At 37.1% G+C, this 16,952-nt stretch overlaps 1 protein-coding gene across 5 annotated transcripts in view; it reads right to left on the reverse strand.

Moving 5' to 3' along the window:
- Positions 1-16,952, reverse strand: part of C5 (complement C5) — a 127,398-nt gene that overhangs the window by 72,260 nt on the left and 38,186 nt on the right. For all 5 annotated transcript variants that reach the window (XM_054501275.2, XM_054501278.2, XM_054501277.2 and 2 more), the window contains 6 exons: positions 16,838-16,908; positions 13,802-13,893; positions 11,015-11,097; positions 9,294-9,384; positions 6,055-6,169; positions 4,349-4,475 (listed from right to left, as the gene is read on the reverse strand). In XM_054501275.2, coding sequence (XP_054357250.1) covers positions 4,349-4,475; positions 6,055-6,169; positions 9,294-9,384; positions 11,015-11,097; positions 13,802-13,893; positions 16,838-16,908 — 579 coding nt within the window. The remainder of the gene's footprint in view (positions 1-4,348; positions 4,476-6,054; positions 6,170-9,293; positions 9,385-11,014; positions 11,098-13,801; positions 13,894-16,837; positions 16,909-16,952) is intronic.

A 16,952-nucleotide genomic window follows, 5' to 3' on the forward strand; every position in this document is an offset into this window, starting at 1 on the left:
TAGAACTCAGGATTAAGAAACTCACTCAAAACTGCTCAACTACATGGAAACTGAACAACCTGCTCCTGAATGACTACTGGGTACATAAAGAAATGAAGGCAGAAATAAAGATGTTCTTTGAAATCAACGAGAACAAAGACACAACATAACAGAATCTCTGGGACACATTCAAAGCAGTGTGCAGAGGGAAATTTATAGCACTAAATGCCCACAAGAGAAAGCAGGAAAGATCTAAAATTGACACCCTAACATCACAATTAAAAGAACAAGAGAAGCAAGAGCAAACACATTCAAAAGCTAGCAGAAGGCAAGAAATAACTAAGATCAGAGCAGAACCGAAGGAAATAGAGACACAAAAAACCCTTCAAAAAATCAATGAATCCAGGAGCTGGTGTTTTGAAAAGATCAACAAAATTGATAGACCACTAGCAAGACTAATAAGGAAGAGAAGAGGGAAGAATCAAATAGACGCAATAAAAAATGACAAAGGGGATATCACCACCGATCCCACAGAAATACAAACTACCATCAGAGAATACTACCAACACCTCTATGCAAATAAACTAGAAAATCTAGAAGAAATGGATAAATTCCTCGACACATACACTCTCCCAAGACTAAACCAGGAAGAAGTTGAATCTCTGAATAGACCAATCACAGGCTCTGAAATTGAGGCAATAATTAATAGCTTACCAACCAAAAAAAGTCCAGGACAAGATGGATTCACAGCCGAATTCTACCAGAGGTACAAGGAGGAACTGGTACCATTCCTTCTGAAACTATTCCAATCAATAGAAAAAGGGAATCCTCCCTAACTCATTTTATCAGGCTAGCATCATCCTGATACCAAAGCCTGGCAGAGACACAACAAAAAAAAGAGAATTTTAGACCAATATCCTTGATGAACATTGATGCAAAAATCCTTAATAAAATACTTGCAAACCGAATCCAGCAACACATCAAAAAGCTTATCCACCATGATCAAGTGGGCTTCATCCCTGGGATGCAAGGCTGGTTCAAAATATGAAAATCAATGAATGTAATCCAGCATATAAACAGAACCAAAGACAAAAACCACATGATTATCTCAATAGATGCAGAAAAAGCCTTTGACAAAATTCAACAATGCTTCATGCTAAAAACTCTCAATAAATTAGGTATTGATGGGATATATCTCAAAATAATAAGAGCTATTTACGACAAACCCACAGCCAATATCATATTGAATGGACAAAAACTGGAAGCATTCCCTTTGAAAACTGGCACAAGACAGGGATGCCCTCTCTCACCACTCCTATTCAACATAGTGTTGGAAGTTTTGGCCAGGGCAATTAGGCAGGAGAAGGAAATAAAGGGCATTCAATTAGGAAAAGAGGAAGTCAAATTGTCCCTGTTTGCAGATGACATGATTGTACATCTAGAAAACCCCATCGTCTCAGCCCAAAATCTCCTTAAGCTGATAAGCAACTTCAGCAAAGTCTCAGGATACAAAATCAATGTGCAAAAATCACAAGCATTCTTATACACCAATAACAGACAAACAGAGAGCCAAATCATGAGTGAACTCCCATTCACAATTGCTTCAAAGAGAATAAAATACCTAGGAATCCAACTTACAAGGGATGTGAAGGACCTCTTCAAGGAGAACTACAAACCACTGCTCAAGGAAATAAAAGAGGATACAAACAAATGGAAGAACCTTCCATGCTCATGGGTAGGAAGAATCAATATCGTGAAAATGGCCATACTGCCCAAGGTAATTTATAGATTCAATGCCATCCCCATCAAACTACCAACGACTTTCTTCACAGAATTGGAAAAAACTACTTTAAAGTTCATATGGAACCAAAAAAGAGCCTGCATTGCCAAGTCAATCCTAAGCCAAAAGAACAAAGCTGGAGGCATCACGCTACCTGACTTCAAACTATACTACAAGGCTACAGTAACCAAAACAGCATGCTACTGGTACCAAAACAGAGATATAGACCAATGGAACAGAACAGAGCCCTCAGAAATAACGCCACCTATCTACAACTATCTGATCTTTAACAAACCTGACAAAAACAAGAAATGGGGAAAGGATTCCCTATTTAATAAATGGTGCTGGGGAAACTGGCTAGCCATATGTAGAAAGATGAAAATGGATCCCTTCCTTACACCTTATACAAAAATTAATTCAAGATGGATTAAAGACTTAAATGTTAGACCTAAAACCATAAAAACCGTAGAAGAAAACCTAGGCAATACTATTCAGGACATAGGCATGGGCAAGGACTTCATGACTAAAACACCAAAAGCAATGGCAACAAAAGCCAAAATTGACAAATGGGATCTAATTAAACTAAAGAGCTTCTGCACAGTAAAAGAAACTACCATCAGAGTGAACAGGCAACTTACAGAATGGGAGAAAATTTTTGCAACCTACTCATCTGACAAAGGGCTAATATCCAGTATCTACAATGAACTCAAACAAATTTACAAGAAAAAAACAAACAACCCCATCAAAAAGTGGGCAAAGGACATGAACAGACACTTCTCAAAAGAAGACATTCATGCAGCCAAAAGACACATGAAAAAATGCTCATCATCACTGGCCATCAGAGAAATGCAAATCAAAACCACAGTGAGATACCATCTCACACCAGTTAGAATGGCGATCATTAAAAAGTCAGGAAACAACAGGCGCTGGAGAGGATGTGGAGAAACAGGAATGCTTTTACACTGTTGGTGGGAGTGTAAACTAGTTCAACCATTGTGGAAGTCGGTGTGGCAATTCCTTAGGGATCTAGAACTAGAAATACCATTTGACCCAGCCAACCCATTACTGGGTATATACCCAAAGGATTATAAATTATGCTGCTATAAAGACACATGCACACGTATGTTTATTTTGGCATTATTCACAATAGCAAAGACTTGGAACCAACCTAAATGTCCAACAATGATAGACCGGATTAAGCAAATGTGGCACATATACACCATGGAATACTATGCAGCCATAAAAAATGATGAGTTCATGTCCTTTGTAGGGACATGGATGAAGCTGGAAACCATCATTCTCAGCAAACTATCACAAGGACAAAAAAACCAAACACCCCATGTTCTCACTCATAGGTGGGAATTGAACAAAGAGAACACATGGACAGAGGAAGGGGAACATCACACACCGGGGACTGTTGTGGGGTTGGGAGAGGGGGGAGGGATAGCATTAGGAGATATACCTAACGCTAAATGACAAGTTAATGGGTGCAGCACACCAACATGGCACAGGCATACATATGTAACAAACCTGCACGTTGTGCACATGTACCCTAAAACTTAAAGTATAAAAGAAAAACTATTAAGAATAACATTTGAAGCTTTAATATCCCCAAACTCCTTTCCAATATTACATCTCTAATACTCTCTATACATATCCTATATTTTAGCCAAACTGGATGATCTGCTGTCCTCAAAGATTAAGCTTCACCATATACTCTTCTTCATCTGCCCTCTCTACGGAGGGTTTCTGTTTCACCCTGTCTACCAACTCTGCCTCAAAACCCTAATTATTTTTCAAGACTGATCATCTTCACAACACTGTTCTTGGTTGCTCAACAATCATCTAGAAGCTCACCTTCCTCTGAATCCTATTGCATTAATATTTTGCTTAAAGCTCATATGGAATTCTTTCTTGCAACAGTTCTTTCTTCACCTGTCTTATACCTGATGCTAATTTGTAAGCCACTTTAGTGCTGGCATCATACATCATTAATGTTTGCAAGCCTGTGTGTTTGGCAATACTTTAAATATCTCATAGATACTGCTTAAACTGAACTTATTTAAAACAAATTGAGGAAAAAATAAAAAGATGAAACATTAAAATAATGTTGAAAACTTTAGGCTTTAGGAAACATTCAGTTTGACTCCATCATTATGTAGACTATAATAATGATAATAGTAATAACTTTTATTTGTATAGTACTTTATCAAATAGTTTTACATACATAATCTTATTTTGGTTTTGATTTTCACCAGGTGAGAACACTAGGGTGCCAAATGGTCAAGGCAGAGAGCCTGCAGAACTACTTTGGATATGAAATGGGTACTGTTTTCCCATTTTTGCAGAAGTGGAGGTAATAGGGACCCAATGGCTTGCCCAATGACTAAAAAGAAGCAGAGCTCTACTGCCTTTTCATAACTATATAAAAGTCTACTTCTTATAATTATATTTAACTATGAAAGAAAATAAAATGTGAAATCATTATAGAAATTAGAAATTATTTATACCTTTAATATTCTGTCTAAATATTTTTCAAAAGAAAGTACACACACACACACACACACACACACACACACACACACTTACCTGTAGACTCTATGACTGTTACAGCAACATAAAGGTACTTGTTGTTTACATCTTCTAAACTGTAGTATGACAGTTCTTTGACTGCTGTTTCAGAGTCAAATGTGATTTGAGCAATTCCATTTATCAACTTTTTAAAAGGAGAAAAAGGAGGAGTTATTTCAGAGAAGAACTTATAAGGAAAAGTTAATAAAATCTGCTTTTACTAGCCTCTAAATTGAAGGCAAATGTCAGAAGAACGGTTTAGCATCAAAAGTAAAGTAGATAACTGAGTCCACAATTAAGCCGAGGATGTTATTTTCTAATTATTTGTATAGAATTATAGAAGTAGAAGAGTCTTGAATATCACATGGTCCAACAGGTCTTTTTGGTAATAGCTGACAAACACGCCTTCTTCCAATTCCTGCGTCATCATTCATCTTTCTAGGCCTCTTGGCGTACTTCCGCTCTTAACTGAGAGTTTGTCGGTTTTTATAATATTTAATTTGTACTTCACTGCTTACAAATTTAAATACTAATTTTAAAACACACAATGAGTAAAGGGATGTTGGGTTAAGTCATATTATATTATTTAATTATTAACACAACAGTAAAATAAACTTTGCCTTATTTTTTCTTATAAAATTGAGTGACTTGAGGGCAGGCATTTTTGTCTTATTTAGCTTTAAATCCCAGTGTCTAGCATAGAATTTTGCATTTAAAAAATGCATTTAATTTACATCTTGAATTAATAAGATTGTAGAAGATAAATGATTGATGATGCAAACCAAATGAATATGCAAAAGTGAGCAAAAATGACATGAACACATATCATCTGTGGTATAATGTAAAGAACGCTGAATAAGGGAAAGGGAACCAGAGCCCTAATCTCAGTTCCAGCAATCATTAGCCTTAAACTATGGACAAATAACTTCACGAATATTTCCTTGCAAGAAACTATGCTGTCTCTGGGCATATAAGGGAAATGATTCAGACTCACAAATAGTTTAATATTGAAAATGATAGATAAGTCAACAAGCCATTCCAATAAAGAAGGGTTTCTCAACCCCTCAGCATTATTGACATTTTGAACAGGATAATTCTTTGTTGTAGGGGCCTGCTCTGTGCATGGTAGGAATTTAGCAGCATCCCTGGCCTCTCCCTAGTAAATGTCAGTAGCAACCACAAATGTCTCTGGACATTGCCAAATGTCCCCTTGGGGATAAAAAATCATCCCTAGTTGAGAACCACTGCAATGAAATGTGAAGAATGTGTTAAGAAAAGAGGCTATACAGCCGGGGCAGCTAATCTAGTGTAGAAGAGTCAGGGGAGGCTTCCCAGAGAAAGGCTGTCAATGTTGAAACTTAAAGAATGAGAAGGAATTAGCCAGGCAAAGAAGGGGCAGGAGGGGACAATGGGAAAGAGCATTTTCAAGCAGAATAAATGATATTGTAAAGACCTGGAGGCAAGAGAGACTTTGGTCAGTTAGAGAAATTGGAGTGATTAATACAAAGGGGAGGGAGGGAGGAAAGGGCATGAGATCAGCTGGCAAGGGAGGCTGATGCCAAGGAAAATGAACTTTACCCTAAAGGCAAAGGGAAGCCAATGGAGGATTTTAAGTTTCAACCTATCTAAAATGGGGGATTGGACTAGATGGTTTTTAAGTAACTTCTCATCTCTCACCTCTGGATACATCTGTAGGTGTGAGTGACTGTGTCTTAACATCTTACCATTGTGTTTTGCATTGCTGTTTGCATCATTTCTTTTTGATCATCTTTTAAGTCTTCTCTTATTCCAAATGTGATATAAACGTCAGCCTCAGTGACTACTTTATTATAAAAATATCTGTCAGACAATAGCATAAAACTGTTTTATTAACATGGTTACAATAACAGGATTCAGATAAAATGTAACAATTTGAAATTACGTAAAGCACTTGAGGCACTTTAAAGTGTCTTTCATCCTAAGCAAAAAGAACAAAGCTGGAGACAACATGCTACCTGACTTCAAACTATACTACAAGTCTACAGTAACCAAAACAGCACGGTACAGGTACCAAAACAGATATATAGACCAATGGAACAGAACAGAGTCCCCAGAAATAACACCACACATCTACAACCATCTGATCTTTGACAAATCTGACAAAAACACGAAATGGGGAAAGGATTCCCTATTTAACAAATGGTGCTGGGAAAACTGGCTAGCTATATATAGAAAGCTGAAACTGGATCCCTTCCTTACATCTTACACAAAAATTAATTCAAGATGGATTAAAGACTTAAATGTTAGACCTAAAACCATAAAAACGCTAGAAGAAAACATAGGCAATACCATTCAGGACATAGGCATGGGCAAGGACTTCATGACTAAAATACCAAAAGCAATGGCAACAAAAGCCAAAATTGACAAATGGGATCTAATTAAACTAAAGAGCTTCTGCACAGTAAAAGAAACTACCATCAGAGTGAACAGGCAACCTACAGAATGGGAGAAAATTTTTGCAATCTACCCATCTGACAAAGGGCTAATAGCCAGAATCTACAAAGAACTTAAACAAATTTACAAGAAAAAAACAACCCCATCAAAAAGTGGACAAAGGATATGAGCAGATACTTCTGAAAAGAAGACATTTATGCAGCCAACAGACACATGAAAAAATGCTCATCATCACTGGTCATCAGAGAAATGCAAATCAAAACTACAATGAGATACCATCTCATACCAGTTAGAATGGTGATCATTAAAAAGTCAGGAAACAACAGATGCTGGAGAGGATGTGGAGAAATAGGAATGCTTTTACACTGTTGGTAGGAGTGTAAACTAGTTCAACCATTGTGGAAGACAGTGTGGCAATTCTTCAAGGATCTAGAACTAGAAATACAATTTGACCCAGTGATCCCATTACTGGGTATATACCCAAAGGATTATAAATCATGCTGCTATAAAGACACATGCACACATACGTTTATTTTGGCATTATTCACAATAGCAAAGACTTGGAACCCACCTAAATGTCCATCAATGATAGACTGGATTAAGAAAATGTGGCACATATACACCATGGAATACTATGCAGGCATAAAAAAGGATGAGTTCATGTCCTTTGCAGGGACATGGATGAAGCTGGAAACCATCATTCTGAGCGAACTACCACAAGGACAGAAAATCAAACGCCTCATGTTCTCACTCACAGGTGGGAATTGAACAATGAAAACACTTGGACACAGGGCGGGGAACATCACACCCTGGGGCCTGTCATGGGGTGGGGGACAGGGTGAGGGATAGCATTAGGAGAAATACCTAATGTATGACGAGTTAATGGGTGCAGCAAACCAACATGGCACATGTATACCTATGTAACAAACCTGCACGTTGTGTACATGTACCCTAGAACTTAAAGTATAATAATAATAAATAAAATGTCCTTCATGCACTATTACATTTCATCCTTATAAAGCCACATTAATAAAGCTATGCGCTACATGAAAAAAACTGACCTTGGGGAGATCACAAGACTTATAATTAGGGCCCTCTCCTATACGCCAAATTACTTCCTTGGTAATTTTGATGTCAGCTACTCCCTGTTTTCTTTTATGTCTTTGAAAGGTACATGTCCAATCTCACTGTTATATGAGATCTAGTCTTCATAAAAAATTCAAGCTGCATGTTTCCCTTTTTAGTTTAGAATTAAAGTAAGAATAAAGTAAACTTTCTACCCAGCAAATAATACTATAGCAAGAGCTAACTTTCCGTATTTATGGTTTGAATAAATAGTTCCCATTATAGGAGGTCAGTTTCTATAATTTTCTCTCAAGTGAGCCTTTTATGCTGGTTTAGACCAAGTAATAAACACTCTATTTTCCAAATAAATGCTAATAAGAGAGTTAGCATAGGATTATGTTTGAGGCATGGACTCTGGAACCAGACAGGCTGTGCAACTTACTAGCTGTGTGATTTTGAGCAAATTATTAAACATTTATGTACCTCAGTTTTTTCACTTGTAACATGGGAATAGTAACAATATCATTGCATACAGTTGTAAAGATTAAATGTGCTAATATATGCTGAGTGCTTAGAAGAGTACCCCACACATATAGTTATATAGATTGGTATAACTACATTATATTGTAATTTTAAAATGACCTAAGCTTTTGTGATAGGTTGCTTGCAAAACTAACCCCCAATTCTCTACCTCCCCATGTATCCATGACCTTTGCACAGTTTCTTGTGTCCACAAAGTGTGGGAGGAGTCTATTTCCTCTGGGCTGACCTTGTAACTTGCTTTGGACAAAAGAATGTGTGGAAGTGATGGTGTGCCAGCACCAAGCCTAGGCTCAGGGGGACTTTTTATGCTTCCATTCCCTCTCTTTGAGCATTGCTGCTGCTACAAGCTAGCCTGCTGGATGATGAGAGGCACACACACTTTTAGCCCCATCCAACTGCCAGACATATGGACAGGACCTTCCTAGACCAGCCAGCCCCCAGCTGACCTACCAACTGGCTGCAGGTACATGGGTGAGCCCAGCTGACACCAGCCTGGCCCAGATCAGCAGAACTTCCCAGCTGACTCATAAATGGTGGGAGTTTTAAGGTACTGGGTTTTGAAGTAGTTATGCAGCATTAGCTGGCTGATTAAATCATTAAAAAAAAGATAGGAAGTGAATCCTTCATATCTCAGTCCCAATATTCTAAGTCACCCTAGTTTCTAAACACACACACCAAACTTAGATCTTTGGCACTTTTCTTTGTTTTTGCTGTTGAATAGCCAACAAAGCTAAACTCAGAATCAGCTAAAATCAGAATAAGCAAATAAACTATCAGCATGATGTCTCCTTTATCAATTGGTCCCCAAATCATGGCAGACTTTGATAATAAATCACAGATCTCACTTTGGGCAATTATCGTCAACAAGAGTTAATTTGAAAAATAAAAATAAAAACAACAACAAAAAAACAAATGTTCTTACCTTGCTTTTATAGTAATTTCAAAATTCTTAAAGTTCTTATAACCAATGAAATTACATTCCGGTTCAATTGAGACAGAAAAATGTGGCAAGACTGAAAATAAAAACAAACAGGTAATATTACCATTTTGATTAGAGCAGACTTTAAAGCCTAGCAAACAGCTAGACTTTCTGGTATAGTTGGACAAGCTGTAACATCAACACAACATCCACCTTATCATCATAATCATCATCGTCATCATCATCATCATCAACAACAATCTCTGCAGAACCTTCCCACTCCACCAATCAGAGGTCAATCCAGAAGCACTTTGCCTATATTTTGATTACAGCATTTATTATAGGCAATAGGTTATTTCTTCCATTACAGTATAGGTTCCTTGAAAACAAAAAAACTTTTCAATAGTGACATAACATAATGAAATTTGCATTTCAAGATTATTTTGGCTAATACCAAGCAAGATAGCTTGGAAGCAGAGACGTCAGTTAGGAGGCTTTTGCTGTAGTCCAGGAGGGAGAGTGCTGATGAATTGATGAGAGTGGCTACAGATAGTAAGAGGTGGGTGGATTCTAGATATACAGAGAAAACAGCAAAAACACTTAGAAGAAGGGAGATGGGTTAGGATTATATGTTACAGAGAGCCTGTAATCTTTAAGGTTGAGTTTCATCATAATGAATTTGTTTTGTCACTGTTTTTCTTGTTAATTGTTAAAATTTGTGTCAGTATTTATTCTTCTCCATGTCATTATGAATCTCTTGAGGGAATAAAAAATGGCTTCAAGCAGAAGAAAGTTAAATTTGATAGCAGAGCACACAGAAATGCTAGTAAACTACTATAAGAAATGAAAGATTAAACTATTTACATTACTTGTTAGTCTATTAATATAATTTATTTCAAAATAAGAATATCTTAAATAATCAAATTAATATATTAAGAATTTAGGAGCCAGAAAATAGTGTTGGACTAGGGGTAAGGAAACCTAATTGTTGTTTTTGTTTTGTCATTAATTGGTTTTAAGACTCAAGTAAATCATTTATTGGTTTTACTGGGTTCCACTCACCTCATCTATGACTATTTAAGTTTCTCCTAATAATAATCACAATTCCAGAAAGGATCTTTACTAGTCAAGCTCTTCAGGGGACTAGATCTCTTCCAGCTCTCTGATGGGGAACACAAGTCCACAGAAGTTGTTCTGCTTGATCAGGGTTAAAGGCATGCTGGAACTAGAATCTAGGCATTCAACTACCACTCTTCCCTCCAACCTCTAGCCGGTACTTCTAGCCATACGAGCAGGCTGCCTCATCTTCATCTGGGAATAATTTTGCATTAACTACATTATTAAAAAGAATTATTGCAAAACACTAACTTTTTATAGAAAAACTTTTAATTGGCTGGGTGCAGTGGCTCACACCTGTAATCCCAGGACTTTGGGAGGCCGAGGTGGGTGGATCACGAGGTCAGGAGTTCAAGACCAGCCTGGCCAAGACGGTGACACCCTGTCTCTACTAAAAATACAAAAATTAGCCGGGTATGGTGGTTGGTGCCTGTAATCCCAGCTACTTGGGATGCTGAGGCAGAGAATTGCTTGAACCCAGGAGGCGGAGGTTGCAGTGAGCTGAGATCGTGCCACTGCACTCCAGCCTGGGCGACAGAGCGAGACTCCATCTCAAAAACAAAAAACAAAAAACAAAGAAAGAAAAACTTTTAATTGTCAGAAATTACCATATTCTTTAACTTCAAAATATGTGGTTCCAGTTGTTGAAAAGTCCTCTTTATATTTAGCCTTGATCGTCCACATACCATATCTGTGGAAGCAAAATATTTAAAATTATAGATGTCATCAAATGTTTTTAATTTACTCAGAGGAGATCTAATAAATTCCTGTTTTAAAGAGGGAAGAATACACAAAGATATATGAAACCTAAGTAATATATTTTATTTGTGACTGATTTTTAAGCAATAAATAATTGAGCATTTTTAGGATAATAGATAATAGATATTGTTTAGTAACTAGTTTTTCACATATTGTGTTATTTTTCCTGGTATTTTATCTTAATACAGTCATTAGTTTTGATTTGAAGAACTTATTATTTCTGAGAGTTTATTTAATCTTGGAGCCTAATTATGCTAACATAATACTAAAATCCAAAATATAGTACAAAATCCATAATAATGTCTCCAGAAACATGTAATACAAGACAAGCTTATACAGAAGATAAAATTTACACCTCACAAAAATGAATTTATGGTTGGAAACAAAGCATGGTTTTTAAAAGATGAAAATGATCTGGCTTTAATTAATAACCTTTATTCAAAAATATATACTAGGCCAGGCACAGTGGCTCATGCCTGTAATCCCAGTACTTTGGGAGGCCAAGGCAGGAGAATCGCTTGAGCCAGGAGTTCGAGACCAGCCCGGGCAACATGATGAAACCCCATCTCTACAAAAAAATACAAAAATTAGTCTGGTGTGGTGGTACGTGCTTGTAGTCCCAGCTACTTAGGAGGCTGAGGTGGGAGAATTGCTTGAGCCTGGGAGATCAAGGCTGTGTTGAGCTGAGATCATACCACTGCACTCCAGCCTGGGTGACAGAGTGAGACTCTGTTTCAAAAAAAAAAAAGTGTGTGTGTGTGTATGTATGTATATATATATGTGTGTGTGTGTTTGTGTGTGTGTGTGTGTATATATATATGTGTGTATATATATATATATATATATATACTGAGCCTACCTTGCAGATTGGCTATGCAGTCCACAAATGTTAGTAGTATTATAATAATGATTATTACCATCATCATCAATTCAATGAATATTTATCAAGGGCTTATATGTTGAACTGCTGGTGTGCAACACAGACAAGGCCCGCCTTAAAGGGTTTATAAGCTAGTGGGGAATAAAAATGCCAGCAAGCAAGTAAAGAAATGATTATGACATTGAGATAAGTGTCATGAAGAAAATAAACAAGATGCTGAGATAGGGAGTAAAACAAAGCAAGAGATTACATTAGATCATGCATTACATTATTTCATGAGATTACATTATTTCATCCAGGAATAGCCTTTTTGTAAAAGCAGCTTCTAATCTGGGTCATAACAATGAAAAGAAGCCAGGCTTATGAAGAGCCAGGTGAAGCCCATTCCAAGTAGAGGGGATGACATGTGCAAAGGCACGGAGGTAGGAAAGCACTGGACATGCCAGACCTGCATGGCTGGCACATAATTTGCCATGGGGCAAGTGGCACAAGATGAAGTCGGAGAAATGATAGCAGTAATAAAATAATAGGTTTAATTCCGCACTATGGAACATGTAGTATTTTCAAGAATGTACACAATTTTAAAATTATCCAAGTTATTTAAAACCTCCAAATTCAATTTAAATTTTTAGAAAAATTTCAGTCAGTGAACTAACTGTGAACTCCTCTCTAGAGGGCAGAGGAAAAATGACCATAAAAAGATGTTGCTCTAAAATTATAGTGCAGCCATGTATAGGTGCACTTGTCTTATTCATTCTGCTCTATTATAAATTTCTTTCTTTCTTTTCTTCCTTCCTTCCTTCCTTCCTCTCTCTCTCTTTCTCTCTTTCTTTCTTTCTTTCCTTCTTTCTTTCTCTCTTTCTTTCTTCTTTCTATCTTAGTTGGAGTTTTGCTCTTGTTGCCCAAGATGGAGTGCAATGGCATGATCTTGGCTCACTGCAACCTCCACCTCTTGGATTCAAGCGATTCTCCTGCCTCAGCCTCCCAAGTAGCTGGGATTACAGGTGCCTGCCACCATGCCCGGCTTTTTTTGTATTTTTGGTAGAGACGGGGTTTCACCATGTTGGCCAGGCTGGTCTCAAATTTCTGACCTCAGGTGATCCACCCACATTGGCCTCCCAAAGTGCTGGGATTACAGGCATGAGCCACCGCACCTGGCCTATTACAAATTTCTTGAAAGCAGGGACTGTGCATTCTTTATTTTGTATCTCTCCTTCCTATTGTGATTTGCACATACCAAGAATGTGTTCATTGAATATTTATTACATTGAATCCTGTTTAAACTTTTTCTTAAATCCTTTCATGTGAGGCCAAATAATAGACATAGCTCTGAGAACTCCTTCCCTCTTGGACTTTGCCTTCTGGTAGTTTATCCAGGCAAAAACTACAGATGACTATATTTTATAGCAACCAGAGCAAGGAACAAGACCACACCAGCCTTTTAAACCGACAATCTATTAGATACTTTGAGGGGCAGGAGTTGATGGTTTTTATGACCAAAAAAACCTGGGTACTATTTTTTTCTCTTCCCAATTTTTATTTCTATATGTAAAAAGAATGGGTGAGAAGTATTGGAATTTTTTTTGCCAAGAACAGAGCTTAAGTTCTCACTAGACTTCAAAAGATTTTGCGTATCCACCTATGTGACACCCTTTGTTAACAGTAGGTGGCCCCCTTTAACTGGTTATCTGCTTCTTCACCAAAAGTTCCATACGTGGTTTTAGAGAAAAGTTTATTAACAATTATTTTAACATACCTAGGATTAGATGGAATCTTGAAGTCAGGAAAAGAGATAATTCCAATATGATCAATTTCTTCTACCATATCAACTTCTGATCCTTCAGGATCCTGTGAATAAAAACAAACACCCTCAAAGGCCAGAAACTACCTTTTAAAAAATTTAACTGATTATACGATCTTTGATGTACAAAATATTTGTAGATCAAATATTTGAAGACAAATACCCATGTCTTCAAATTAAATATGAATGATGAAGATTAAATGTTATAGAAGAGAAATATGGTTCATTTCAGCCACTTCCCTTCTTCTTTTTCCAATCTTCCCCATCTCTCCTCATTATCTTGAAGAGACTCAACTCTCTGTTGTACATCTAAAAGATGAAGTGTAACCACACATAAAAACAACAACAAACAAATGAACAAACAAACAATGATGTTTTGATAAACTAAATGTGAATTTGGCTGGCTTTATAAATACCAGAATCTAATTTTTATATATGTTCATTTAAAGCTTTCAAAAGCAAATATTCTATAAACAATACTTTTTAGCCAGATGTTTTATAAATGTATAGTATGGGCATTTTTCAGCTTGGTAAAATTCTCAAATGGTTAAACAAACTTGATAGTTCTCGTAAAGCTTCCCCATAAACTTAATTTTGTGTTTGGGTTAGAAAATAATTGAAATGAGGTTTTGACTTTCTTTGGACTACACATGGGGGTCCAATTCAGCCTTAACTCAACACATAAACATAGCAGGCAACATAAGTGAGGCTCCTATCTGTACAAAAAACTTTTTTGAGACAGGTATCTTGCTCTGTGATCCAGGCTGGAGTGCAGTGGTGTGATCATAGCTCACTGCAGCTTCAAACTCACAGGCTCAAGCAATCCTCCCACTTCAGCCTCCCAAGTAGCCAGGACCACAGGGACACGCTACCATGCCCAGCTATTTTTTTTTTTTTAATTTTTAGTAGAGATGAGGTCTCTGTGTTGCCCAGGCTGGTCTCGATCTCCTGAGCTCAAGCAATCGTCCCATTTTAGCCTCCCAAAGTGCTGAGATTACAGGCATGAGTCACTGTGACCAGCCTACAAAAAAATGTTTAAAGAGTTAGCAGGGTGTGGTGATGGGTGCCTGTAGTCCTAGCTACTCAGGAAGCTGAGGTGGGAGGATGGCTTGAGCCCAGGAGTTTGAGGCTACAGTGAGCTATGATCACACCACTGCACTCCAGCCTCGTTGACAGAGCAAGACCCTGTCAAAAATAAACAAACAAACAAAAAACCCAAAGCAAAAAATCTCAGCAGCACCATTTACCATGACTGAAATGCATAGTTGGATTTTAGAGGTTTTATTTCTTAATTAATTGTAAAACTTATAGAAGCCTATTTTGAACAAGAATTATACTTGTAGCTGAATATTTTTATGGCTCTACTTCATCGCACTATCCATTGTGCACAATTCTTCTAAGATCATCTTTCTCAGGTACTATTTTGAGGATACTTCCTCTATATTAACTCCTTAAGGCTCTGGGATCAGCTTCCTCAATCTTTTCTTCCTGGGGCAGCTCTTACAAGGGATGACTGACATTTATTTTTTTGCAGGTTATGCCATGATTCTGCATCACTTAAGTTCAACCATGAAGACGTTGGATAAAGAGCATACGTCCACACCCCTATCATTCCCGATAGAAAAAGGGCATTTGAGCCGACATTGCTCTCCTTAGTTCTCTTTCAGACATTCTATCAGCCAATCAGTTTATTTACTAGCTTCATTTTTTTTTATTTCTTCTTGCCCCCATAGCTTAACTCACACTGCTTCTTACATGGATGGTCTTCACTATTTTTAAATAATTTATGTCAATTCCTTTCATTAACACCCAACTCAGGGTTCCCTTTATCTAATCCATTCCAGAGAAGCATGTGTATCACCCCCACTCTCACCTCTCATTGGTCTTCCCTCTGAGCTCATGGTATTTGTCCTACTGTATAATTTATTTGGTTTATATTTTAGTATGGTTTTGTTCTGTGGTGTCTACTCTTTTGCACCTGCATTCTGATAAGTTTTTATATTTATTTTTTGTTTTTTTTTTTGAGTAGCAGAAAAAGTGCTGCAGCCTATATTGAAGGACCATTAGTAGTATACCTACTGTTAATAACTGAGCAGTTATAACTAGTTGTATTATTTTATTTCCTCACAAAAGTGTTTGAGGTATGTGACACAAATTAGATGAGATCGTGGGAGTTCAATGTACGGTGTCTGTTACATATGTCATATCTGATGAATGGTGAATTACTGCCAATCTTTAACTCATGATTTAGCAAGATTTTTTGTGTTAGTATAATAGTTATTAAACTCTAAGTCCCTTAAGAGTAAGTACCATTAAATATAGTTCTTTTGCACGTAATAAATACATAATAGATATATCCATTATGTATATCTTATAGTTAAATGTGTATTCAGTCAATTCTTAGTGATTGGTGGGTGGTTTTTTGCTTTTTTTTTTTTTAGATTTTTTTTTTTGAGATGGAGTCTCGCACTGTCACCAGGCTGGAGTGCAGTGGCACAATCTCGGCTCACTGCAAGCTCTGCCTTCCGGGTTCAAGCAATTCCCTCACCTCAGCTGGGACTACAGGCGCCCGCCACCACACCCAGCTAATTTTTTGTATTTTAGTAGAGACGAGGTTTCACTATGTTGGCCAGGTTAGTCTCGATCTCCTAACCTCGTGATCCACCCACCTCGGCCTCCCAAAGTGCTGGGATTACAGGTGTGAGCCACCACACCCGGCCAGTGGGTGTTCTTTAAAAAATAAATCAGCAAGATTGTACTTAAATGGTTTAGCTCAAAATCCTTCAAGTTGTTGAAATTTAATTTGTATGAGCCTTTCACATATGTGTATTACAGAGGTATAGATCTATGATTCTATACTTACTGCAGATGTTCAATAACCATTTATGGAATATTGAATGATTTAGTGTAGTGTGAGGACAGGGTTATGAAATGAGATTCTTGTCCTGAAAAAATGAATTAAAGTATTATTTAAATAAATAAAATACTTACTATGAAAGTTAAGACAGTTTCTCTTTTGGCTGGCTTCAAGTCATCATTCAACGAATAAACTCTAACTTTTACTGTAAGAATAATTGATATCATCAAAAACTCTGCTAAAAACGAA

The sequence above is a fragment of the Pongo pygmaeus genome, chromosome 13 (assembly GCF_028885625.2).
Source record: "Pongo pygmaeus isolate AG05252 chromosome 13, NHGRI_mPonPyg2-v2.0_pri, whole genome shotgun sequence".
In the NCBI taxonomy this organism is placed as follows: Eukaryota; Metazoa; Chordata; class Mammalia; order Primates; family Hominidae; genus Pongo; species Pongo pygmaeus.